The sequence below is a fragment of the Labrus bergylta genome, chromosome 13 (genome assembly GCF_963930695.1).
Source record: "Labrus bergylta chromosome 13, fLabBer1.1, whole genome shotgun sequence".
Lineage (NCBI taxonomy): Eukaryota > Metazoa > Chordata > Actinopteri > Labriformes > Labridae > Labrus > Labrus bergylta.
This window is the reverse complement of record NC_089207.1, coordinates 20,570,751-20,596,781: the sequence shown is the minus strand read 5'-3', so window position 1 is coordinate 20,596,781 and position 26,031 is coordinate 20,570,751. Positions and strand designations below refer to the sequence as shown.

General features: G+C 45.9%; 1 protein-coding gene across 1 annotated transcript in view; it reads left to right on the top strand.

Moving 5' to 3' along the window:
* Positions 1 to 683: 683 nt before the first annotated feature.
* Positions 684 to 26,031, top strand: part of efnb2a (ephrin-B2a) — a 31,633-nt gene continuing 6,285 nt past the window's right edge. Inside the window, exons 1-5 of the mRNA XM_020635459.3 lie at positions 684 to 801; positions 926 to 1,532; positions 11,526 to 11,809; positions 23,247 to 23,339; positions 24,704 to 24,814. Of these exons, the coding sequence (XP_020491115.1) occupies positions 1,420 to 1,532; positions 11,526 to 11,809; positions 23,247 to 23,339; positions 24,704 to 24,814 (601 nt within the window). The 5' untranslated portion in view covers positions 684 to 801; positions 926 to 1,419. The remainder of the gene's footprint in view (positions 802 to 925; positions 1,533 to 11,525; positions 11,810 to 23,246; positions 23,340 to 24,703; positions 24,815 to 26,031) is intronic.

Below are 26,031 nucleotides of genomic sequence, written 5' to 3'. Positions count from 1 at the left end.
TTAAACTGTATAGTTTTAAAGTTTAAATTAGGAGTGAAATCTAATATATTCGATAGTTTCTCTTTATGTGTCTCAGCCCTTCAAAGAAGATTTATCCGCTAGTGGGCGCTCGTGTCTTTCGGAAAAACTTGACCTGCACTGTATTGCACTCAATGGAGCCACATGCAGCTCTGTGGCTCTGTGACTATACAGCCCTGTGTGTGAGCAAATGTCCCCCCGATGGTTTTAATATGTGTGTGTGTGTGTGTGTGTGTGTGTGTGGGGGGGGTTTACAGAAATCAAAAACACGCGAGAAGTCATCGTTATTATCTGTGGGTGAGGGGTAAAAATTGTGGGGGGGTTTTTTATATAAAGTTTTTTGTTAAAGTTACAAAAGCTTATTTTACATGAAGAGGAATCCCTCATTGTTTGTGTAATTAGACAAAGTAAATCATCAGTAAAGCATTTAATTCTATTATTTATTTTATTATTTAGTGTAATTTAGTATTTTTTTCCTCCACCTGCTTATTGAATAAAAACGGGATTCGTGCGTAATTCCTCCCAGTTCGCTCACCACGAGTCACCACTGAACCAGTTGCCCTTCTTGACTGACAGCAGATCTCCTACTGACTAGGGACCAATCAGCTGCGGCCGGGGGCGGAGCCTGGGCAAAACAAGCCTTACCAAATAGTCGCGGTCCCTTGCAGTTACTTTCCATCCAGGTTTCGGAGCAGCGTTGAGGCATCATCCCTATACGCTGTGTGCGGGACGGATCTCTGGGAGCCAGCCGCAGCGCCTGCATTGTTTTGGGGACCTCTACTAGTATGAGAACTTCCATTCCAGCTCCTTTGATTTCTTTCATTCTCATATTTTATCATTTTCTTGATTTTGACCATCCGACCTCATTGTTTCGCCCCTCTCATTTTTCTGCTGCTGTCACCCACAGTTTGTTGCTCACCACCAGCTGAAAGGGGAATATCTCACCATTCCACCACCAGCCATCTCTGTGCTTTTCTCTGCTGCTGCTGCTGCTGCTGCTGCTGATCTGGATTTTGGCTGCACTGCTGGACTATCACGCAGGGGATTTATATTTGTATTGATTTCCATCTGCCGCCCGCTCCGCCTCGGACACCGCCACTTTTTTCTCTCTGAGGGATGTATAACAGCGGGTTGAATCCTGCGCTCTGAACACGGGAGAATATCCACGCACTGTCTGCTGAATGAACTGCTGCTGTGCGCCCTTGGTTTTTGGAGCAGGTCTCTCTTCTGGAGATGCTCTCGTGCGTCTGACCGGGGTTTGTGGTCCGTGCGTATCCCCTCTGGATCGGGATATAAGGTGAAGCAGTTGCCGCGGAACGCTTGTCCTTTATTTTTGTGGACATATTTTTTTTTTATTTGGAGGAGGATTGAGCACCGACCCGGAGGCGCGCAGGCTGCACCATGGGGGACTCGATGTGGAGATATTATTTCGGAGTTTTGTTTATTGCCTTCAAAGTGGACCTGTGCCGGGCGCTCATCCTGGAGTCCATCTACTGGAACACAACAAATACCAAGTAAGTGGAGCACACAAGCCGCGCTGATTACTGGCCCCCGTAGCGCAGTGTACGCTCTCCCGTGTGGAGACGGACTCATGCCAGACTCCGTAGAAAAATCAGCCACTTTAATGTTGCTTTGCTCGCCGCCTCAGGCTTGTGTGTGTAAAATAACCGAAGCTGAGATGAATGCGTATTTTAGAAACAGCTCTTCAGTCCAGCATACATTTTCTGGAACAAAGAGTTGGTGCAGTTGCGTGGTTTGAAATTTAAATCCATCCTCGCCTGCTCATCTCATCTAAATAAAAACAGTCTTGTTCATCTTTGGTTTGCCGAATTTCCCAGAGTACATTATTTAAAATCCTACATACCCGCTCACCCGTCACACACACACACACACACACCATTTAGGCACACACTCAGTGTTTATTCCTGTAAGCAGCCACATAGGATCATACAAAAATAATGGAGACATCATCCAAACATGTGTCAAGAATCAGAAAACTGTATCGCTGCTCGTTGTTTTAGTGCATAACTGATAGATTTGCTGTTCGTGTGCGTCGCCGTTGGGGAATACGTAGCCTGTGCGCGCAGTGGACGGCGAGGCCCCGCTCGGCCGTGCGTTCTGGTGCCACTCAACATTACAAACCCGCCTCACAAGGAGACTGCACGGCAGTTTGAGCAATTAACTGTTTATTTGTTATTTATTGTTTATTTCTGTAGTTTTTTTGGAATAATGGCCCATCGTGTTTGAGCGCTCTAAAATTGATTTTTAAGGTGACTTTCCGCTTCGCCTCCTCCCTCAATAATAACTTGGAGCGGGCGTCTCATAAATCACACCGGGCTGTAACAGGTCTGGTAAAAATAGCAGAGCTTTGAAGCCGTTTTGAGCTCATTAGCATTCCCTTTCATTCCCTCACAGTTGTGTTTGTAGAGGATCAAATATTATTGGATGTTATTTTTATCCTCCCTTCTGATGGTTGTATTAATGAGAGGAATTGAAGAGAAAATGGAAACATGACGAGCTAGGCGGAGGCTTCATGGAGCTGCTGCTGGGACGCTCCCGCTCCGGGCCTCTGATGCTCTGCTCGGCTCCCAACACTTTGTGTGCAAATAATTAAATAACCAAGCAAACAATGAGCTCATTTGAGGGCAGATTAGGCTGGGAATATTGTTTGTGAGATGAAAACATTGAGTAAATCCGCCTCTCTCCAACCATGTTGTGCCCCTGGATGTAGAAGCGGATATGTACATTTCAGTCCTTTGCGGTTTGACCGCCGGTGGGTGATTATGAAGAAATCAGGCGCTCACACGGGCCCCTCGAAGATGTTTTTCTCCCTTTCCTGCCTTTTTGAGTATCCCTTCCACCCATTCAAGATCATCGACTCCCTCCACTCGCCTCCTGAATATTTCAACAGGCCAAGAAAGGCGGTTGAACTCTTTTTTTTTTCTGCTGATAAAAAGGTGTCTTTCTCCTCCTCGACACCCTGCTCTCAGCCCGGCGGGGGGCGCCCCTCTTTGTGGCCGTTTCGTCACGGCCAAACTCTCAACTCGCTCAATAATTCCGCTTTTGGCGCTGGTACAGGCAGAAAGCCCCTCTTTGAAGCCCGTTTTTTTTTCTTTCCCCACCCTGAATGTCTCACAATGGAGACGTTATGATGGTCTAACAGGTGTCTATTGTTGTGTCGTTTAACTGCTGGAAATGAGCGTTAACTTGTGGCGTGCGTACCCGTGCGCGCTCACGCATTGTTTGTCTGTTGTGTCACGTAATTGAGGATATGTGGAAGGAGGATTTGCTGCGTTTGGGTGCAGGACAGAGCTCTGGGTGTCTGCATGCAGCACGCTCGGCCTTCTAGCCTCTTGACTGTCACGACCATCTGTGTGCTGACGCGCTCATTCACGGTTTGAACTCGTTTAAAGACACTAAAAACGACAATTTTAAGGTGAATTTCTGCTGAGGTGGCTCTAAGCGCACCTATACTCCAGACCAAATGTCTGTGTGTCACACATAGCCGATATGTTGTGAGTTGATATGTTAATGTCACTGAGTATTCAGTGCCATTTGATCACCATTTGGCCTGAATAGAATCCCCGTGAAGACAAAACAAAGCCGATTTGGTTGAAGCAGAAAACCTTTGCTTGAGTCTGATGTGCATGGAGATTTCTTTTAGCTTTGACAGCAAACATAAACATAAACATAAACACTGCTGAGAATATTTTCTTTTTCATAATATCATGCTATGTATAGACATAGTTGAGTTTGCTTCCAGGCAGAGCTCTCCTGCTATATAAGGATCAAACCCAACAAGTCATTTCTTTCATTTGCTTTTAAAAAAAAAAAAATACCTTTCTCACAGAGCCAGAGCATGAAACCTCTTCCATTTTAGAACTGCACCCAAATTAGTATGTCATTCCACTTGGCGTGTCAGTTTTGATTTTGGGGGAAGAAACAAAGAAAGGGAAGAAAGTGCGTCCCTCGGAGCAAATATAGGCCTCGGGGCTGCCACAAATGCAGCGGGCATTCCGGTGGAATTAGCATTGTGTGCATGTGTGCATTCTTTGCGTTCTGTCTGGGTGAGAAGTTCAGAGGTAAAAGGCCACAGAGTGATATCATTATGTGAGCAGACGCCTCTTTCTTTGCAGGTATTAAAAAAAAAAACAACAACCTTTTGTGCCTCCCTCTCGCCTCCTTTTTTTTAACGAGCTGAGAAAGAACAATAAATTCAGTTTGTAGTTCAAGTTGTGGCTGAAATAAATCTTTCTTAGAAACTTTAAAAATAGTTTGGACATTTCACATGAAGTCCTCTGACTCCAGCGCTCTTTGTTCTCTTTAGTTTTTTCCATTACGGGGGGCAGGAGATGTTGATGACAAACTTTGAGACCAGGATGGAAAATGTTCCTCTCATTTTTCACACATTTCAGCTCCGATAAATGACTTGTCTCTTGAATGTCGGCTGAATAAACGACACACAAACTTTTTTTATCATTCCTTTTCACAGCTTGTTGACAGTCCTCGTGGTGCCTTGTGTGTGTGTGTGTGTGTGTTTGTGTGTGAGAGAGCCAGTTATTCCTCCTCGCTAGCAGAAAGAGAACCCCAAAGCGTGAATATCTTTATTCAGCAGGTCAGCAATATGCTCCACAGCCCGAGTCGTCCCTGCCTCTCTGTCTCTCTGCTAGTTTGTGTTCGTCCTCCTCTTTGACTATTCAAGGAAGGATGAATGTTAGAAATGTGAAGGCTGCGGGCCAGTCTAATGCCTTTGTGTGTATAGGCCGGGGGAGAGGATAAAGAAACACTCAGTGTGTGTGTGTTTGCAGTGTGTGCATCTAGAAAAAAAAAGAAGAGAAAAATCCCTGTGCAGGGCCCACGGCTGTGTCGATTAAACCTCATTGTTGTTTGCGCTTTACTACTCTACTGCCCTTATGCATGAACCTCTGAGGAGAAAAAACAAGAGAATGACCCCACCACCTCGCCCTCCTTCCTCCCCCTGATCGCCCCAACACACACACACACACACACATCACAACACACACACCTCCTTCTTCTGGTAATCCATTTTGTAGTTGGGAGGGAGAAACAAAAGCGAGGCCTGCTTTACATGGTTTATGTAAAAGGAGCGCTGCCTCTCCTCCACTGCAGTTCATTAAGAGATTACATAGAAGCCCAAAGACCCTTTGTGACCGGGCAGCGACGGGGGCACCTCTGTGGGTCCTTTTGTGAACATGGGGGGGGGGGGTTAGAGAGAGAGAGAGGGAAGGAGGTGGAGGAGGGTGGGGAGGCGTGCATAGAGATGCAGCTCCATCATGAATGACTGACGAGGCCTTGTGCTGTAACGATGCCCTCCCCTCCTCTTCCTCCAGCTATCCCTCCTTTTCCTGAACCCCCTGCGGAGCCTCTAATTTTCTTTTCTTCCTTTTCTTTTCTTCAGCTGACAGAAAGAGAGAGACAGCGAGAGAGAGAAAGAGAGAGAGAAAGATCAGTTGTTTTAATTTAGTTACATCGACCGACAGCTCAGGCAGAAAGTGAAATCCTGCCATGTTGGACTGTGAGCTCACCCTGCCGGGGTTATGGAGGTTGACGTGGCTTTTTAATGATCAGAAAAGTTGATGATTAAGATTGTGTGCGAGTGAAAGAATAGGAGGGAAGAAACGATAGAAATGAATCAGGGAGCGAGAGAAGAAAGCGTGGGGGCCCCTTGGGGGAAGGAGGGTAATTATGTCTAGGCCGGCTCAGATCCCACAGGCCTGGATTACTGGATGAAAGGTGGGCCGAAGGCAGACAGAACCGGAGAGGACGAGAGGGGGGATAGGGTGACACTCAGCGTAAAGACATCCGTCCCCTCCGTCTCCCTCGGCCGACAGAGGGCAAAAGCCGAGGCGCGGAGATGAATTGCAGTGGATTAACCCTCACTATGCCTCGGCTTGGCCTCTTTGTCTGCCGCCTTAATGAATCCGTGCGTTGCAGCTGGGATTCAGAGTCAAACAGTTGCTCTTGATGGGCAGTAAATATTCAGCCTCCTCTCGGCTCACTTTGTGTTCCTATAACTTCAGGGCCATAGGAAGAGAACAAGGGCGGGGGGGGGAGATTTACACCCGGGATCTGCTTTGTATCTACACGGAGGCTTTGGGGTGACGTGGAGATGTGGAGGGACCAAAAGACGCAGAAAAGTTTGAGAGATTTAACATGTTTTTTTTCCTTCTTTTTACTGGCGACAGATGCAGCGGTCGTAACCTCTCAGGAAGTAGATCCACAGTCCTCCTCCTCCTCCTTTGGCTCCTTTTGCCCCAAACGTTTCCTCTCTCCTCCCCCAAACACACACACTCACACACACACACACACACACACACACACACACACACACACACACACACTAAGAGAGACACCAAACTTAAAGGTGAAGAAAGCTGGTTAGAAGATAAACGAGAAGAGCAGATGTCCGGTGGTAAACTTTCAAGTCTGCAGGATTCACCCTGAGTGTCACCCACCTGTGCGTCCCATCAGCTCAGTTTGTCACTTTCACCTGGTCGGAAACTGAAGATTTAGCACATCCAACTTTGAAAGAGCTCAGATTTAGCAGCACTGAACATCATCTCGGACAGAAGTCCCCACTTTTAAAAAGCAGGAAACTGCAGCTGTCCGTTTCTACCCTCTCTTCTTCTTCTTCTTCTTCTTCTTCTTCTTCTTCTTCTTCTTCTTCTTCGCTTTATAAACACTTTTTATTTATTCATTTCTCTCCGGCTCTGACCCAGATGTGGAGATGTTGAGGAAAGAGTTCAGCACCTGTGGTCGTTCTCACCCTCACACACACACACACACACTCACAGGAGAGAAACAGGAGGGGGGGGGGGGGGGGGGGGGGGGGGCGGCATCACAGCTCGGTCCTGTAAACTCTTCCTCTGGTTTTTGGTCTTTCGTCACAGTTTTTGGTGTTTTGTTTAGCGGAGAGATAAACAGAGAGATGAGAGGAGGAAGAAAAGAGGAGTGCTACTGTAACTGCAGCTGCTTCCTTCAGTCCTCTGCTGCTTTAATCTGCAGAGTCACTGACTCGGCCTTCAGCTTAGGAGAGGACAAAACGGTGCAAGAGGAGAGCAAGTAATCGAATAATTGTTGAGCTTGTAAAACAAATGTTTACTAAGTCCAGAGTGACGTCTCAAAGTTTCATCTCACACAAAATATGAATGTTTTTTGAGATCCTTCAAAAGTCATATTTAAAAGAGTTCATCTTGGAAAACAGATTTCCGTTCAGAGACAATCAACATGTCGATTCATCCACAATCAGCTTCGTCTCTGTGCTGTGGTACAACCAAGCTCTTACCTTTTACAGCTTTGTAAACATTCGTCATGCAACTCTACGTTTCTTAAAGGCTCGTTAAGTCCGATAAGAAAGTGTAACTCCTGTTCTTGATGAGGAATAACCTGTTTCATCGTGTTTGTTCTCAACATGTTTGTGTGCACTAAATATTCTCCCTCCCCCTCAGTCCGCTTTAGTCGGTTTATGAAGCGGATATTTCACTTTTTAAAACCTAAAGAAGACTTTATGAAACATCAGGATGTGTCAGCTGTTTAGAGAAATCAAATATTAAATATATATTCAATATATTTTCATGTGCATGTAACTTCTCCTGGTCTCCCCCAGGACTCGATCGTGGCTGTTAAGAGGTTAATTCTCTTTAATGAGTCAAACGTGTAGCTTACAAACGACTCAAAGTGAATTAATCCAACTCATTTATTCTTCTCTCCACTCTTCCATTTTGATTCATCAGCCTTTGATGCTTTTAGCGTCCAGACGAGCAGCAGCCCTCGGTGATAAACGGCTCTCTGCTCTTTGCTGCTGCAGGAATATTTATGGTGCGGGGAGTCGTCTTCCTAAAGAAGAAGGAGGCTTTTATTTTGAGGAAGAGGAGGGGAGGGGTGAAGGGCCAAGTGTGCCTTTAAGCAGGGTGGGGGGCCCGGTGGAGGAGGAGGAGGGTAAAGGGGGGGGGGGGGGGGGGGGGGGGGGAGGTCAAACACATTTACAATCATGAGACGGCAGGGCAGGCTTCTATTTGTTGTGCGCCACTCCCTCTCTCTCTCTGTGTCTTTATTCGACCTGTCTGTCCGTGTTGTAGCTGCATCCTCCACACATGTACCCATCAACCAATCACACAGCGGGGAGCAAAATCAAGTCCGACTCCTCTCTCCTTCGTCTTGTGTCTTTTTTTTCAAAGACACAAACCAGAATAAGTCATATTTAGCCGTAATCAGCCCCTTGGCAGCTCCTCGATAAACCCACACTGAAACCACACTTTTATCCTCCTCTGTCAGAGTTATTGAATGCTTTCATTATGCTGCACTTTGCTCTAAATCAGCTGGCTCGAACACAACAGTGGAATGGAGAGGATGGTGTTTTTTTTTGGGTTTTTTTTTTTGCCCCTGGCTAAGGCAGATCTCATGTTTGAATTGTAAAGAGAGAGAAAGAGCAGAAAGCCGACGCCATGATCCCAGATATCGTACTCAGACAGGAGAGACTCAGAGAGCAGGCCCACACAGACGCTGTGACCGAACGAGACGGACACATGAGGAGGGTATTTCTTTTAGCTCTGGCATATCTGTGTGTGTGTGTGTGTGTGTGTGTGTGTGTGTGTGTGTGTGTGTGTGTGTGTGTGTGTGTGTGTGTGTGTGTGTGTGTGTGTGTGTGTGTGTGTGTGTGTGTTTGTTCTTCATCTGTGTAGGTTCAGTCTAACGATCTCCTGCTTTTTCGCCCACCCTCTGTGCAGATAGCGTTCGTGCTATCAGAGAGGGAGTTCAGACGCTCTTGTTTTTATGGAGGTGGTGATCAGAAAAGAATAAAAGAATCTACCAGTAGAGCCTGCGTGCTCATTGGCCTGCATGTATGTGCACGAGAGCCGGGCTGTGATGTCACATTTTGACTTCTGTATTGCTTTGGGTTCAATCTTCAGACCTTTCTTCTCTCATCGATGTTAAAAACAAGAATCCCGTCAAACTGCAACAAGGTGGATCTGTTCTATGCAGATCTGCTGTTCACCTCTTTGTTCCGTCATCCTGTGAGATCTACTGAAGCATTTCTAGATTCACCTCCGTAGATGAATAAGAGCCACCACAAGCTCTGCTACAGCCACACACACACTAATGCACCGACACAACGACACACACACACACACACACACACACACACACACACACACACACACACACACACACACACACACACACACACTTATCAGTACACGCATGCCTGCTTTCACCCCTGTGTAAACACACATGCTCACCACATCCACGCATGAGTGGATCCCTCCAACCACGCTGACACACGCACACACACACACACACACACACACACACACACACACACACACACACACACACACACGGGGTTAATGCATAGACATACCATACACCACATTATCACCCCCCCCCCCCCCACCCCCCTTTATTCACACAAACACACAGATGTGATACAGAATGCAAAGACATACATTCTCTCTCCCTCTCTCTCTCGCCCTGTGTCACTGGACACACTGTGCGGCTGAGTGTGTCCTCAGGGGGAGGAAGAAATATTCGCTCGGCCTAGTTAGCCGCCACGTGTGCGTGTGTTCTTATGCGCGTGTTTGTGTGTGTATGTGCGCGTGTGCTTTCCTGTGCACATGCTCTGCCCTGAGCGCTGAAGATGATGCACGCTGTGAGAGGACGAAGAGAAATAATGTATGTGTCTGTTTCTGTATGTTTGAGCGACAGCAGAGAGGAAGAGCAAATACAGTTTCTGTGAGAGCGAGCGGGCCTCCATGTTTATAAATATGAAACTCATTATGCTCCCCCTGCTATTTCATTTAGCACTCTTTGTTAATTATGAATCGACTGTGCCTCCTCGACCGTCGCTCCCCTGTGTGCAGGCTCCCCTGCTGCCCCGCGTTGCTGCTCCTTGTAGTCAGGAGGAAACAATAAAGTCGAAACCTTTACGCTGCGTTCAGTCGTCACTGTGACAGCACAGAGCTGAGGATGTGAGCTGTGCTTTCTTCCAGGAAGTAGGATCAAAGGTCACGTTCAGATGCTCGGCCTGCAGAGACTTCTAGTAAGTGTTTTATACAAATGTATGGCCGAGTAATGCACAGGGAAGGAATCAGGAAGTTGCGGAACAATTAATCGGTTAGGGTCAAAGTTCATCCACGTTTTGAATCATCTTTGGATATGAATTATCGCAGCATTCGTAGGAGAAGAATCAGCTCATAGTGATGAACGCAAGGAAGTTAAATGCATCAAGTGCTTCACATAAAAAAAGACAAAATGAAGATTAAAAGAGGAATAAATATTCAAATAATATAAAAGCTGAAATATGATGAAAATAAAGGATTAATAGCAACAGTTGGTTTAATTCAATGTCTCATTGTTTAAACGTGTAAACAGAAGGTTTTTGGATTCATGCCAAGAAGAACAACCTGCTTACTAATTAAAAATAAATCTCCTGCTTTAAACTCAGACTGGAACCTGCAGCTGACCTCGACTGTAAATAAATCTTCAGAATGTAAGATCTATGAATCCATTAATCGTCTGGTTGCTTCTTCAAACATCTTCAGTTGGACATCATCAGAAGTTTGATTTCGTCTCTGAGTGCATCCGATCGCTGACACATTAAGACAATAATAAGGATGAAATCCTCACCATCAACGTTTGGTATTAATGCTTAAAAAACGTCTCGTACCATTAACCGATCATCCAACTCGTTTATGGATAATCACTTAGAACACACCTACTGGAGCTTCAGCTGTGTGTGTGTGTGTGTGTGTGTGTCTGTGTGTGTGTGTGTGTGTGTGTGTGTGTGTGTGTGTGTCTGTGTGTGTGTGTGTGTGTGTGTGTGTGTGTGTGTGTGTGTGTGTGTGTGTGTGTGTGTGTGTGTGTGTGTGTGTGTGTGTGTGTGTGTGTGTGTGTGTGTGTGTGTGTGCGTGTGTGTGTGCCATGCTGCAGGGGGATCACACTTCTTGGAGACTAAATGGCAACATTATTTTACTTTCAGAAAGAAATTAGGGAAATTGAACCCTCCTCCCCCCCCCCCCCCCCCCTCGACAAATCCCCTCCAGCTCTGTGCGTGTCTCTGCGGCTCTTCCTGTTGTCGCTCACTCTTTTGTTATTGTTTCTTTTACATTCTGTTTTGTATGCCGTCGTCGTTCTGCCGTTTTTCCCACTCGCATCCGGGAGGAGCACCGCATTCTCCTCATCTATCCCGTTAATTATTCTCCCTCTCTGCGACGCTGGAGAAAAAACAGCTCGGAGATTTCCTCGTCAGATATGGGGGTCACTTTGCACCGCACATCCATCACACACATCACACATTCCACCATTATCCGCCATCATCTAAAATTAATGAACACAATCAGTAATTACCACATCAATAATTAAGCCGACGTCTCTTTTTTTTGGTGAGATATAGAGAGCTGGATGGCAAACACTCCAATCTGAAATGCATAATGAATGACTCCTCATCACTTCTCTGCAGCTGGCTCATTTCTTTCTTCTCCTTTCAGATTCGTGCCAGGCCAAGGCGTGGTTTTGTACCCCCAGATCGGGGATAAGTTGGACATTGTGTGCCCCCGCGTGGACGGCGGGGTGGCCGACGGTGTGGAGTATTACAAGGTGTACATGGTGCCCAGGGAGCAGCTGGAGAGCTGCACCATCACCAAGGCCGACACGCCGCTCCTCAACTGTGTCAAACCCGACCAGGACGTCAAGTTCACCCTGAAGTTTCAGGAGTTCAGCCCCAATCTGTGGGGCCTGGAGTTCTTCAGAGGGAAGGACTACTACATCATCTGTAAGTACACGTCTCTCCCTGAAGGCGTCATAAATTAGGTGGTGCATAATTTAAGGGGGAAAGCGGCCTTTTAAACAGTCAGGCGAGGTTGAAGCACCAGCTGTTGGTGACATGTGTCAAGGCTCAGGGTCAGGTTTTTTGTGCATTTTTCCTTGAAGACTAATTCCTGTATTTTTTTTTAAACCTTGGCAATATTTCAGAGTGGAAATGACTTAAACATACAGAAGTTTTGTAATTGATTCTGTACGCAGCTTCAGCCTGCAGCAGTGAAACAGGCTGGACCGGCTGCAATATAATCCCTGAGGGCAAACAAGCGTGATCAAAGAAGGTCATGGAAAAGTCATGTTTGTCTCTGACAGGCTCAGATTGTTATTCTCAGAGTCTGACAACATTACAGAACAGATCCCGACAGAGAGAGAGAGAGAGAGAGAGAGAGAGAGAGAGAGAGAGAGAGAGAGAGAGCGAGCTTTGTCGAAACGTAGGAAACTTGTTTTGCATCACTCCTTTCGAAACCACCGAACTCCATCGACAAAAACACGATTTTCTAGCTCACAGACAACGGGAGATACTGGTTTACATCTGCCTTCAAAAACTAACTCACATGCAGTAAAGCGTCTTACCAAGGCAGAGGTAGACCATCAACTCCTGCGCTCTGTGAGCTAAAATGAAATTGTTTCTGTCCGTACAGTCTGGTGTTTCTGGTTATTAAAACAGGATATGACTCTTTTACAAAAGGTCTTAATCTATAAAATCCTCTCTCTGTATTGTTGACGAGCCTGTTGGTGGAAAAACAGTTGAACACAAGTTCATAAACTCTCGCTCCGTGCTGTAAATCGACGTGTATGGTGGTCAGGACGTATCGGAAATAAAGTGACGCAGACGAGGCTGAGGTTGAAGACGAGGGTAGAGCTGCTTCCTCTGTAGAGAACTTTCTACTTTCTGAGTACTAATTGAGGTCATCCAGAGGATCCCAGAGATTCTGCAGATATATGAGTAAATAATTTAGGTTCATTTGAAGTTACGCTGGAAGCCCGTTCACAGGAAACGCTGGTGTTTTCAGATATTCTGCTTAGGAGATTTACTTTATGTATAAACTGCAACCTCGAGCAAGATCCAGATGGGAAACTGAACTTTGCAGATCCCTCATCCGTCACAAATCAATCTCTTTGATGGTAACATGCTGAAGGGTCTTCATCTCTGAGGCTCTAAGCGGCGCACGCTCTTCACTGTCACTCGCCATCGTTCCGGCGTCGAAGTGAGTCAGCATCCCGTCTGACGGGAAAAGGTGTGGCCCTCTCCGCTGTTCTGAATCCCTGTGATGTACTCATGTGATGTACCCATGGCGTCCTGGGAGGAAGTAGTGATGGGGTTTAGCGACGGCCCCCTGGTTTGAGTACACGGGAGGTGGACTGAACCATCTGTGTGGCGCTGATGGGGGGGTGCTCTGCAGATAGGACCATCTGTGAGGCTCTGCCACCGCCATCTGTGAGCTGTCACACTGAGTGGAGGGCCATGTTTCTGACTGAGGAGAAGGAAGGGGAAGAAAGGAGAGGAGGAAAGAGGAACCCTGATTCTAATGCAAACCCTGCACTATAAAAGAGGAAGTTTGATTTATGCAAAACAAATGTGCAACATGCTGCAGCGGACGCTTCAAACTGCTTCCTGTAGATGTATTTAAATATGACTTGGAGCTCCACGGAGCTCAGGAGTCCTGCAGAGAGATCAGTCAAGCAGCTGGTTGGAAAAAAAAACACACACAAAAAAAAAAACAGGTTCACCAACACAATATGTTCATTGAGCTCGGCTTCAGGTGGTTTAAACCAAACAGTAACAGCGGCTGAACTGTCACTGATGCGTCGTAGCTGCAGGATATTTGCATGGCGGGGCACGTCTCGCTGTGTGAACGTCTAACAGGTGCTAAAGTGGTCCTGCAGGTGACACATGGACTTAGGAAGACACCGTATGGTGGAGCAATTAGAGCCGCTTCAAAGCGAGCGATTACTCTTTGGAGAAACTTCTAAAAATGAACCAGTGATATGACGTGTTTGAGACTGACACTGATATTTATGGCTGCAAAAGTCTCATAGATGAAGATGTTTTTGTGCACTGATGTTTGATAAATAACTTCATCATCCTTTTGAAAGGAGACGTCAGATCACGATAAATAGATTTAAATAAGATAAATTATACACTGTCTGCTAAATCTAATGTTGAGTGTCATGTATACAAAGCTCTCGGCGATGACACCGTTTCTGAATCACCGAGGGCTTCGTTTAGTAGACTGAATATTCTGTAAAAAGATGTTCAGACCGCAAAACGTTCATTTCAGAAGCAGACAAAGTAAACATGGATACCTGACAGGGCTGCATGCACACACACACACACACACACACACACACACACACACACAGACACACACACACACACACACAAATCCACCTGTGCAAGCATTCTGGTGTCTGATCATCCACACCCTGTGCACAGCCGCTTTAGATGTGGTCTGTGTGAGTGTGCTCAGAGACTACAAAGGCTTCAGACTGAAGAGACGCAGACACCATCACCCCCCCCCCCCCCCCTCCTTCTCTGCTGCCTCCACCCAAACTGCTGCAGTTAATTATTGATGAGCCGATGCTGCTGTTTACTTATCGCTGATCTCCCAGAGCTCCGAGTCCTGCAGCTCCATCTGATCACAATCGGAGAGAGAAACAGAATCCAACCTCTGAACTCTGCGAAAGAAGTGAATCCAGCAGTGCATACGTTGGTATTTATTTACTTATGTTCACGTAATGTTTTAGATTATTTTTTTGTATTTCACTTCCCGGGAATCTGTGCAACCTGAGCTAAAAGGATGTGAGACAGTGAACCCATGCAAACACACACACACACACACACACACACACACACACACACACACACACACATTGTCCCTCAGGAGGCTGGCGCTGCAACCGTCTCTCTGTGTCTGTAAAATGTGTTTCTCTCCTCGTGGCTCTCTATCAAAGCCTGAGCAGACGTGAATATTCAATTTCCCAGCGCCTGGTGTAAAAGCCCTCCTCTTCATCAGCCTGCCGACTCGACAAGTTGGAACAGAGAGAGCGGTGGGAAAGTTCAATCCAGAACTTTCAAAAGAGGGGTTGGAAAAATCCAATTTTGCACTTCTTGCAAATTCCCCTCTCTCTCCACCAACATCCCCCCCCCCACTGCCTGTGCCACCGCCGCCATCCCGCCTCCCTCCACAACTCCCCGAAATGCTAATGTGTAGCCTAAAGAGGGGAGAGAGGGAGCTGTTCCTCTGCTGGAGCGTGTCACGTTTTGCTGTTAATTGCCTCTTCTTGGCGAGCTCTGGCCTCCAGTCCTGCAGCTTTAACAGTCCGCTGCAGCTGCATTGTGACGCCGCCGTGTGTACTTAGTGCTGTTTCCCTTTTTTATTTTGAAGCGGCCCGCTTGGAGAAGCTCCAGCTTTGCATGGGTAAACACAGGAAGGAAAAACACAAACATCAGAGACAGAATGAGAGAAACGCACACGGAGGTGTGCGGGGGCGGAGTCACATCCATTTTTTTTTTTTAAATGTGCTTTGGCGGTGTCAGTGTCAGTCTGTGCTCGTAGGCGTTAAAAAGGTTTCAGAATTAAGAGATGTGCAAATATTCAGAGGCGTAAACATCACACACATGCTTAGCTCCAGTGAAAGTACAGATACAATCTTATAAAGGGGCCGGTGAAAGTCAGAGAACTGATTCAGCGTCTTGACAAATGTCAAAGTCTCGCTCTAGAAGACGCTCCAATCATTTAACAGACTCCCACTGAGGGACATTTATCCCACTGTTTCTGTGCAGAGACGACTGAACCTCGCCTCATTTTTGGAGAATATCAAAATCAAGTTGTTCTGATCGAAAGAAAATGTTTTTTTTAGGGACTCAAAAATGATATTAAACTTTACTGTGATGGGAAAATCAGGAGGAGACCCGGATGCCTCTCCTATTTGAACGCTAACCCATGTGGCTGCAAGTTCCCCCTTTGTGTCGTCTTGATACATTTGTCAGGTTGTTTTCATCAAGTTTTTTTTTCTGTTGTGTGTGATATGCATCCGCTAAGCTCAAGCAATAAGCCTTTTCTGGAAATGTGAGGAGTACAGACATGTGTGAAGGAAGGCAGTAAGAGTTACCTGAAGACCTGGACGAGGGACGTTCTTTAGTTGTCCTCTGCACCAAAGCATTGTGTTCTGTATCAGTGTGTGTGTTTTTGTGAGTGTGTGTGTGTGTGTGTGTGTGTGTGTGTGTGTGTGTGTGTGTGTGTGTGTGTGTGTGTGTGTGTGTGTGTGTGTGCGTGTGCGCGTGCGTGTGTGTGTCATTACCCTCCTCCTCTCAAGTTGTCTGAGCTCCATCGGAGTGTGACACGGCCTCAGAAAACTCACCGCGAGGATTTCATTAGTCTTCTGGAGTGAGCACTCGATACGTAATTAATTAACCGCCGTTTAATCCTCCATTTCTTCTCACAATCGCCGCGGCCTGCACATCAATGCTGCCCATCTGAGTCCTCACCGATTGGATTAGTGCTGCCTTGTGTTGTGTATTGTGCCCGAGTGTAGAGCTTGATTAGATGGGAGGACTTGACCCCGCCCACTCGGAAACCCGCACCTTTAAACAACAGCATCATCACCCCTCGGTGTCTCATCCTGTGCTGTCACTTTAACAACTCTTATGCGTTGTATCTGTTCGCTAGCGTGCAGAATTCCCTGCACTCACATGTGTCCGTGTTTGTGTATTTTTTTTTTTTTTGTGTGTGCATGTGTGTGTGTGTGTGTGTTTCTGTGAGCCCTTTGGAAAGTGGCGGCGCACAATGCTGCTCCAGTTGAGAGCAGATGAGTTTGATGTGATTGTTTGCGGCAGCATGGCCTGCAGCCGAGAAACTAGCGAGCTAGATGATTACATGATCTAAAGAGGGAGAGAGAGAGAGATGAGTGAGGGGGGGGAGGGGAAGGGGGCAGAGAGAGTGACGTCAGAGAGCGAGCGAGGGAGGGAAAAGGAAAGAGAGCTAAACAGAGAGAGAGAGGAGGGGGGGGGGGAATGGAGCGAAAGGGAACGCGGGCATGGAGGGAGACAGATGAGCTAAAGAGGGCAGAAGAAGGACAAATCTGATTTTACAGTCAGCGCCGACGTGCAGGGAGAAATTTCATCAAGACTTTAATCACCTTTCGCCTCCGTCACAACAGAAAATAGTCCCCGTCACCCGCCTGCCTGCCGCTCTGATTGTTGTGAATCTAACCCGAGCTGTGGATCTAAAAAAAACCCTGCTCTCTTCTTCTCTCTTTGATCGGAATCGCCCGCTCTATCATGCAGCACTTTGCAAAACGCAGAACAAGAAACGCAGAGAGTCACAGAAAACATGCAAAGAGGAGACAGAGTCTGTGAGCAAGGACGTTAATGCAGGAGAAAACAAACATAACAAATCAAGCAGGCAAACAACGTCATTAAAAGTGAAGTTAAAAGATTTTTGTTTTATAATCCTGCACACTCGACATCTTTGTCATTACTCAAAATATGAAATGCGTCGTCTATGTATTTAGATATTGATTATTAGAGATACTGTAGGCAGTTGTTAGGAAGGTCAAAGGGCGAGCACATTTTGTGGACATGAGCTGCAGAATTCTGTAGAAGCTGGAGGCGATGCAGAGGGGAAAGAGAGAATATTCTCACATGCACGATTTTCAGCCCAGTGCATCCAGGTTGAAACTTGGATGCCGCCATTTTGTGTCGGCATGGGAACGATGTCACAGAGCAGGAAAGGCTGAACACAGCGGTCAGTTAAACTCAAAAGCTTTAAAACAATACTTTTGAGTGCTGTGAGAACAGTATCGATTGGTCGCTTGGCTGAGTTGCTTTGGGTTTTTTCATGGTGACCCGGCTCTGCCCTGGCCTCGTTCCGAGGGTCACCTGGGTCCCGAACACGAAGGCGCCCCCTGTCACTGCAGATTAGTGCGCTCGGCGGTGACGGCTCTTAACTAGCTCATAACCTCGGTGCCGTGATGATGGCTTCACGCTCCACAGCAACCTGATGGACGTCAATTACGCTCGGCATTTAGATCATAGCTGCCTTTGTCTCTCTTCTTCTTCTCGTTCTGTCCTCTCTCTCTCCTATTTCCTGCTTATTGTTGCCATGCTGCTCTCCTCCACTATTTATGAGCGGCCCCGGCATTGTCTTTGGGCGGTGCATTGTGTATTAATTATACCCACAGACTTTGGCAGATTTCACACTGAAGTTTTTCAGACTTTTTCAGAAGCTTCTCTCCACTACAGATGGTTCCCATTTTTTCAACTCAGAGTTATGTAAAGCTTGTCGAAAAATCATCAAATATTAAATCTGAAATGACTCGACATTCAGTTCTCCTGCTTATAAAACCAAAACCATCACGCTCACATGATCAGTACTGCAAAAAAAAAAAAAAAAAGCTTCTTTGTTTTGAATGTTACATTAGCGTCACCGAGGCTCACAGCTGACCGTCTGAGGAGCTGATTTTCTCTCTGGACTTGTTGGATAAAATGAACGTAAAGGGGGGTGAATAACCTCGAGGACGAGGGGCAGGTGGGGGCTTATAAAGGACGTACGTTTGTGTTTGTGTTTGAAGGTGTGCAGGTCTGGTTGAATTTGTGTGTGTGTTTGTGCCTCGGATCATTTTTTTCAGAGCTTCTCAAGCTGTCACTTTGTTCTCCAGACGTACTTAGTCACAGGCCATGACTGATTTTTCCTGATGACCTTTATTCTCCCGTTGCCGAGCAAGCCTTGAAGTCTATTTCAGCTCTAAAAACCTCGTCTTAACCGACCAGTTCTCCAGCTCATTGCAGAAAAAACATGAATACATAAAAATTAACAATTCAGTTAAATCTACATCATGACATTCAACTCGTACGTACGTTTGTATTTCCTGAGATTCAATCATTTTTGCCAATTCCATTCTCGTACAAATCCATTTAATCAGGATTTCGTTTTTTTCTTTTTCTCAGCACTATAAACTATATCGCATCATTTCAGAACGCTGAACTCCCTAAAGAAGGCCGTCACTGCAGCCATGTGTGGGTTGTTACTCAGCTTGTTTTTAACAAAGCCAGCAGAAGAAAAATACGTTTTGCTTACGTTTCTGCCAGTCCGAAGGATTTTGTCTTTCTCATGAAGTCAAAGAATGGATGCTTAGTTGAAGCTTTGCTGCTAACTTAGAGGCTATTATTCACACCAGACCTGTGGGCTCAGTATGTTTTCCTTTTTAGATATCTGTGTCTTCTTTGACGCTAAATATTTGTCACTAATCTAATCAAAACGTCCTTCAAAAATACTTTTTTTTTTTTTTTTGGGGGGGGGGGGGTGCATAGTTTTGCTTTTCTTGCATTTTCCTGCTTGTTTTTGAGAGCTGACTTTTTGCAGACAGTAAAGATGGAGTTCCCCTTTTCCCCCTCTGGTTTCTCACTCTTTGTCCGTCTGCAGTAGGTCACACACAAGCTGAGGCAGAGGGTTCTTTCTCCTCACTTCTTTCTCCTGCTCCCTCCCCGTCTTCAGTCTCATCAGACTATTCCAGCAATATTCCTAAAGGATCATGTACAAACCAGGTCTATCCCCCCCTCTTCTCCAACATGTCTCCCCCCCCTTGGTCATTAAGGATTAGCTGGTTAACTCTAGCCAGCTCGTCTGTCAGCCGGTCCGGCCTGGGCCTGGTCTGAGGAGGGCCAAGTCATTCAGCCGACTCAACAATCACATTCTGTTTAAATCCAAGTCAGGCTTCTCCCGGCTGCAGCTCTGGCACAGAGGCTCTGCCGTTTACTCTGCATTTAAAGGGGAAGATTTTGAGTTTAAGATGGCTCCAGATTGAAGGATATTTCTTCAGGTTTTTATTAAATGTTGCAGCCAAGTAAAAAAAAAGAAAAGAAAAAACGTGGAGGGTTGGCAAGGTTTGTGTTTTTCTAACTTCTGCGTTGATGTGTTAAATGATTTAATAGAGCAAACAGGAGGCGGGAGGAGAGAACAAAAGACGAAGAGGGGGCACAAGTGGCCTAAATACACCTTCTGTGCAGCCAGCGACCTATGACCTCTCGGTCTCAAGCGGTTTTAGCGTAGTGCACCCAAACACAAGCGCCCGACATGCAGATAATGTGCCAATCACCCAGCAAAGTAAACAATGCTAATATGGTTAGCGACACGATGCAGGGTTGTAAAATTCACGAGTGTTGTGCTAACAGGTTTATGAACTGAACACGCAAACAAGCACAGACACACACACACACACACACACACACACACACACACACACACACACACACACACACACACACACACACACACACACACACACACACACACACACACACACACACAGGAGCACAAGCCTTTAAGGAGCTTTGTCTGTAATGTGCTTTTCGGGCTCCGCTGGAAAAGCCATAGGTCAGCGAGAGAGGGAGAGACGAAGGAGAGAGAAGAAGAAGAAGAAGAGGAGGAGGAGGGAGGGAGGGAGGGAGGGAGGCCTTGTTAACATGCTCTTTGTGTCCGCTCCCATCACCGTCTTGTTGCAGCGAGGGGATTCGGATCAAAATGATTGGTGGCTGTGAGGGCGGAAAGGGAGGGAAAAAAAAAAAGAGAAAAGGGACAACAAGTAGGAGGAGGAGGAAGTGGCACAGCTTCATTTCTCAAACCTGTTTCTTTCTCCGTGAAGCACCTGCCTTTCAATGCCCCTGACGTTGATGGAGAGGCGTTTGGGTGGGTGCAGCGGGGAGGGGGGGAGACGTGGAAGAAGGTGGTGACAGCAAGGTGGAAAGAGGAGGAAACCGGGGAGGACTGGGTGCTGTTGAAGAAAAGGGGGGAGAGAGGAGGTGGAGGGTGTGGGGGTCAGTGAGGTGGTGGTGGTGGGGTGGGAGGCAGTCACAGTGAATGCGGGCCAATGCGCACTGGCGGGAAGCCAAGCCGCTAAGCCCTGGCAGCTCGTTAGCCTCTGTGTTACTGACCTGATAAACCACAAGCTCTACTATCCCCCCCCCCCCCCCCCCGCCCCGCCCCGCCTCCCTTCCACATCACTGCAGTTTTGCACAGCAGCCTCCAGGGGCAGCAGAGGTAGAAGAGAGGATGGTGGAGCTATCAGTTTAAGTTTTGTTCAGTGAAGACGTTTTTTTTTTACTGTTTGAATGAAGCATCTCTGCATCTCACCATCTTACTTCAGAGATTTCAAAACATGACCTGCAATGGAGATGGAGAAAATGTCCTGGAACATCAAAGCTTTATTATTTTAGCATACAAACTCTTAATACTGTGGGACGTGTTTTTCCTATAAGTACACACACACACACACATGGACTGAATTCATGTTGCAACACTTACCTACAAATTGCACTTGTCTTGTGCAATCTTGCAGCCGCTCTCAACCAATATTCAAAAAAATGCCTCAAAGAGTTCCTTCAGTTCACTTCTTTCTCTTAAACTTAGAAAAACAGATTCATCCAGATATGTCAAAAATGAATCTAAACGAGCCTCCTTGTAACTCATCAAAGACGTGCCCTGCATGTATCTTGGATTGCTAAGCCCCTCCATGTGTACCTGCTCACAGCTCCGGTCTGTCCCTCCTTCACATGTGGACCGCCGAGCTCCGCCCCTCCAGATTCCTGCAACATCTGCTGCTGTCCCTTAAACGCAGCGTTTAGCATTTCACTTCTGTCTCCTCCGGATTTTTAGATCCTTTAAGCTCCTTTTTTATCTGAGGGCCATCCAGGTATTTATCACCTCCCTCTGTTAGCTTCATTTCGCTGCTTCTCCTGGAAAAGTGCCATCAACCATTTCTGCTCCTCTCATGTGAACACGCCTGATTTAAAAAAATATCTCATGTCAGCAGATTTGTCTTTTATAATCTGAGCTCTTTAAATAACTGGCTACCTCTCTCTCTCTCTCTCTCTCGTGTGTTGTTAGCGCTAATGCCGGATAAGCCACCAAAATTTCTTGCCAAGATGGCCACTCTCTTTGCATTCTTGCATTCTCCCCCCTCATCACCCCCCTCCCCCCTCTCCTCACCTCCCTTAACTGCCTCCTTGACGAGGCCCATCAGCACAGTTAGAGATATTACCGTCACAATTACTCAGCCTAATTGACTTTGGGGATGTGAAAGATCCAGCCTGAGTGCAGACGCTGAGGTGATGAGCAGGTGAATTGTGATTTTATTAAAGGGGGGGAGGGGAGGGGCTGAGTCATTCGGCTCGTCAGCGGGAGGCGTTCATCACCTCTGTTGTCTCGGAGAAGTGGCTGTTTGTACGAGATAAGCTTCTCTCTTAAACTATCGGGACTATTTAAGTACCGGGATGTTCATGGATGTGTTTCTGGACCGCTCACACCTCATCGGTATTCAATTTAAATCATCAATATTCAACCTTTGAATGAAGATATCTGTGAATATAGATCATCAAAAAGACAGGAATTTATATCCCCACTAATGGGAAAATGTCAACGACTAAAAAACCTGCAGAAACCAGATTGAATTTGATCATTTCATCACCTTTTCCTGAGGTCATTCTTTCTTCAATCTTACGATAATTCAACTTCTAATAACTTACCCGATATATGATTTTTAAAATAATGAAATGCACTTACTCCAGAACGGCTTAAGAGAGGTGGATGTTGCATTAAAGAGAAGTCAGTTTGATTACGTGTTTTGTTTGACACATAGGGAGACGCTTGTGTCTTTAGGTAGATGAGATTGTTTTTAGTTTGTCGACTCGGAGCAGGAGACAAAGATGCTTGCAGCTCGGAAGCAAACCTGCCACCTCGGATCTGTCAGGATCAGCTGTCGTGCAGAGGAACACAAACACCTCCTGATTCTGAGGTCATCTTTATAAAGTTCATCCTGAAAAAACAGAGCCGTTTTTTAATCGTCTCTCATATTGTGTCTCATATATCTGCAGGAAAACAAAGCTTTACGTGTTGGAAATTGATGATGAAAATATCCAGCTTATCAAAAGGAAAGAATTGTCTTTGGTAAAGTTTGCTCAGGACTCTGGTTGTTTCGGGGTCGTTTCATTTTGGTTGTAGCTCAGAAACAGCTTTAAGAAAAAAAAACAGCAAGCAAAAAATGTCATGAGGTATTAATTACATCTTGCAGAGTTGAAAAAGAGGCAAACCGTAAAATAATAAACCCTCTTTAAAGAATGAGTCCGTTGTGACTGTCAGTGGAACAGAAAGTAAATACTCAGAACTCTTTTGTGTTTTTCACTCCGAGTAAAAAGTGTTTGAGAAAAGGCACAAAATGTAAAAAAGTCAAGGTCATACAGTTACATGAGTTTTATTTCCACAAGGTTATTTCATCACAGATTTTATAAACCACTCGATATGGCTGCCTCCACACTTCTTATCTCCCTCTGCACCAGATGCTCTCAGCGACAATAAATCCTAACCTTGTTTCTCTCCCTGTTTGTGCTGCAGCCACGTCTAACGGCACCATGGAGGGCATCGACAACCAGGAGGGGGGCGTGTGCAAGACCAAGTCCATGAAGATAGTCATGAAAGTGGGACAAAGTAAGTATTTTCTTATTATTATTGCACTGAGCACCCGCAGGCATGACCTCGAACGCCTGTGTGAGTGTCTGAACATGCCCTTATAAGGTCATAGGAGGCCGCGCAGCAAACAGCTCCATCGTCTCCATGACACCTGGGGGCTGCGAGGGGGCAGGAGATGTAATCTAGCGGAAGTCCTAATGCACCAAAACACCCACTCGAGCACACACACACACACACACACACACACACACACACATATATTGAGTATGCTTGCACGCACACATGCACTACAAGCATCTGCTGTTGTACACTTCAACTAGAAGGCTTTTGATGCACGCACATCTTGTGTTGATGCTCACAAAACGTCATTTTTTATTGAGTCACACCAGACAGATCAGACACTGATCTTAATTACACCCATAATTAGTCATAAATCAGCCGCCTGGATGCCACCCAGAGTGGGGATTTCCTGCAGTTTGCAGCACGTTTGAGGACCTCTGAAGGTCAGGAGGAATAAATGGATGGCTGCTGCACTCTGACAGAGAAACCAACAATGTGCCAGATTTGGGTTCAAATGAGCTGTGATGTTTCTGGTTGAGCTTTATGTAGTATGGCGTTCATTATGACAGCAGATGTTGAGTGAATCACTCCTCCATTTAGAGACGCTGTTATTGAGTCTGTTCAGCAGAAGCAACAACAGATTCTGAATATTTAAACGGAGCGGATCGGGTTGAAGAGCGACTCCTTTATGATGATTACAGAGATGTTCATCATGTGATCTTTATAAACCTGCCAATGCGAGGCTCAGCACATGCAGAGGTTATCTCCTCAAAGAAGGATTGTTCAACGAGAATCTGCTCTGTCTCTTTACAGCCGCCAGACTCCATTGAGAAAAACATTGATTTTACTTTGCAGATAATGAGAGTTGCTGGTGAACTACTGCTTCAATCAAAAAAGCATGTTTGTGCCATTCATTGAGTTTGGCATTTCCGATGGTTATTTGAAATTCTTTGCAGTGTTTAAGCAACACAACTAAACTGAACGATCAAGCCTGCTCCAAGGTTTGCATATCCTGCGAGGGTTAAAATAACCGTTTTTGTCAGTGGAGTCTGGTGGCTTCCTCTTGAACACAAAGGTCTCTCTCTGCAGGGATGCTTTCTCTAATGTTGTCAGACACTGAGAATAACAATCGGAGTCCATCAGGGACACAAAAGAAATTAACTTTGAGTGGATGTACTTCGATTGGCTGCATTAACTCCAAAGGATTAGCACATTTTGGAGAATTATTCATTATCACCACATAAAGTAAATGAAGGGCTTTGAAGAACAACAACAGACATGCAGTGATTTAAGTCTTATGCATCAAATCTGCTTCTTTTCAGATCCCTCTGATCCTATTTCACCCAAAGACAACCCCACCAGAGTACCCTACCCTCCCAAGCACTCAGACGACAAGGACACCTACAATCCTAACGACGTGCTGGAGAAGCCAGGTGAGATCACGTTGTCAGTGTGTTTCAACCCGCGGGGGGGGAAGCGGTGATTGCGAGGCAGATTTATTGAAACAATTTGGCGTCTGTACTTGATGATTGTCCGGCCAGCTCAAAGCAGATAGCGCTAAGCAAAGGGTGTGTGTTCTGAGTCACTGAGATGTGTGTGTGTGTGTGTGTGTGTGTGAAAGTGAAGGAAAGAAAGGTCAGCGATTCATCAGCCAGTAATTGAATGTTACCCATAAAGCTGATAGGCATCTGCGGCCTCTTAAGGACTTATAAGGTATCTCCACGCTGGCTCCTTTCCAGCCTCAACCCGCCGCTTAAGTGACATTTTCAGGAAAATGATCCGATCGCTGTCTGCCATCTTTCTCTTCTGTTTTAACCACCTGTTCTCAGCACAGACGCACGCTTGTTTCGGAGCAGAGTCACAACTCAGACGGACACGCAGCTCGCTCTTATCGCTCATATTATATTGCAGTTTAAAAAAAAAAAAAAAACACAAACGGTAAAATATCAGAACGGCAATTTCCTCAGAGAGAAAACTGAAACAGGAGACGTCCCAAGAAACCAAAACAAGCTGACCTAGCTGGATCCGGGATTCATTAAGGGTGTGGTCACAGCAGACGCTTTGTGTTTACAACCTGAGCACGCTAACGCCGCCTGCTAACCTTCTGAACTCTGCAAAACACACCACACAAACAGTCTCTACCGATGCCTCAGATAAACGTGTTTGCAAAACCACAAACCAAACGGATGATAAAAGCATCGATGTTTGGACACAAGTCTTTTCGTTGCTCATGACATTTAGCCAATTAAAGAAACAAAACGGAATCACCCAAAGCAGTTCGTAAAATATTTCTTCACACTCCTGAAGTTATTATACTTCAAAAGTGTCTTTCAGTGTGAGTGACAATGAGAAAAAATGCACATATGTGCTGAATCTCTGCACCAGACACACGCTCTCTAGGTCAGTGTTTTTCTCTCCAAATGCCTAATGATGCAAAGGTCGACCTGATCTCTCCTGCTCCACGCTGCACACACGTCTTAAACACATTTTGCACAGCGTGTGATGCAATATAAGAACCCAAACAATCAACAACATGATGACTCAAAAGACAAAATAGTTTCTGTGTTACAGTTTTTATTTGAATTTGATTTTGTTTAAAAATAAATCCCGTCCCTAACCAATGTTGGCACTTCTCCCTGCAGACACCAGC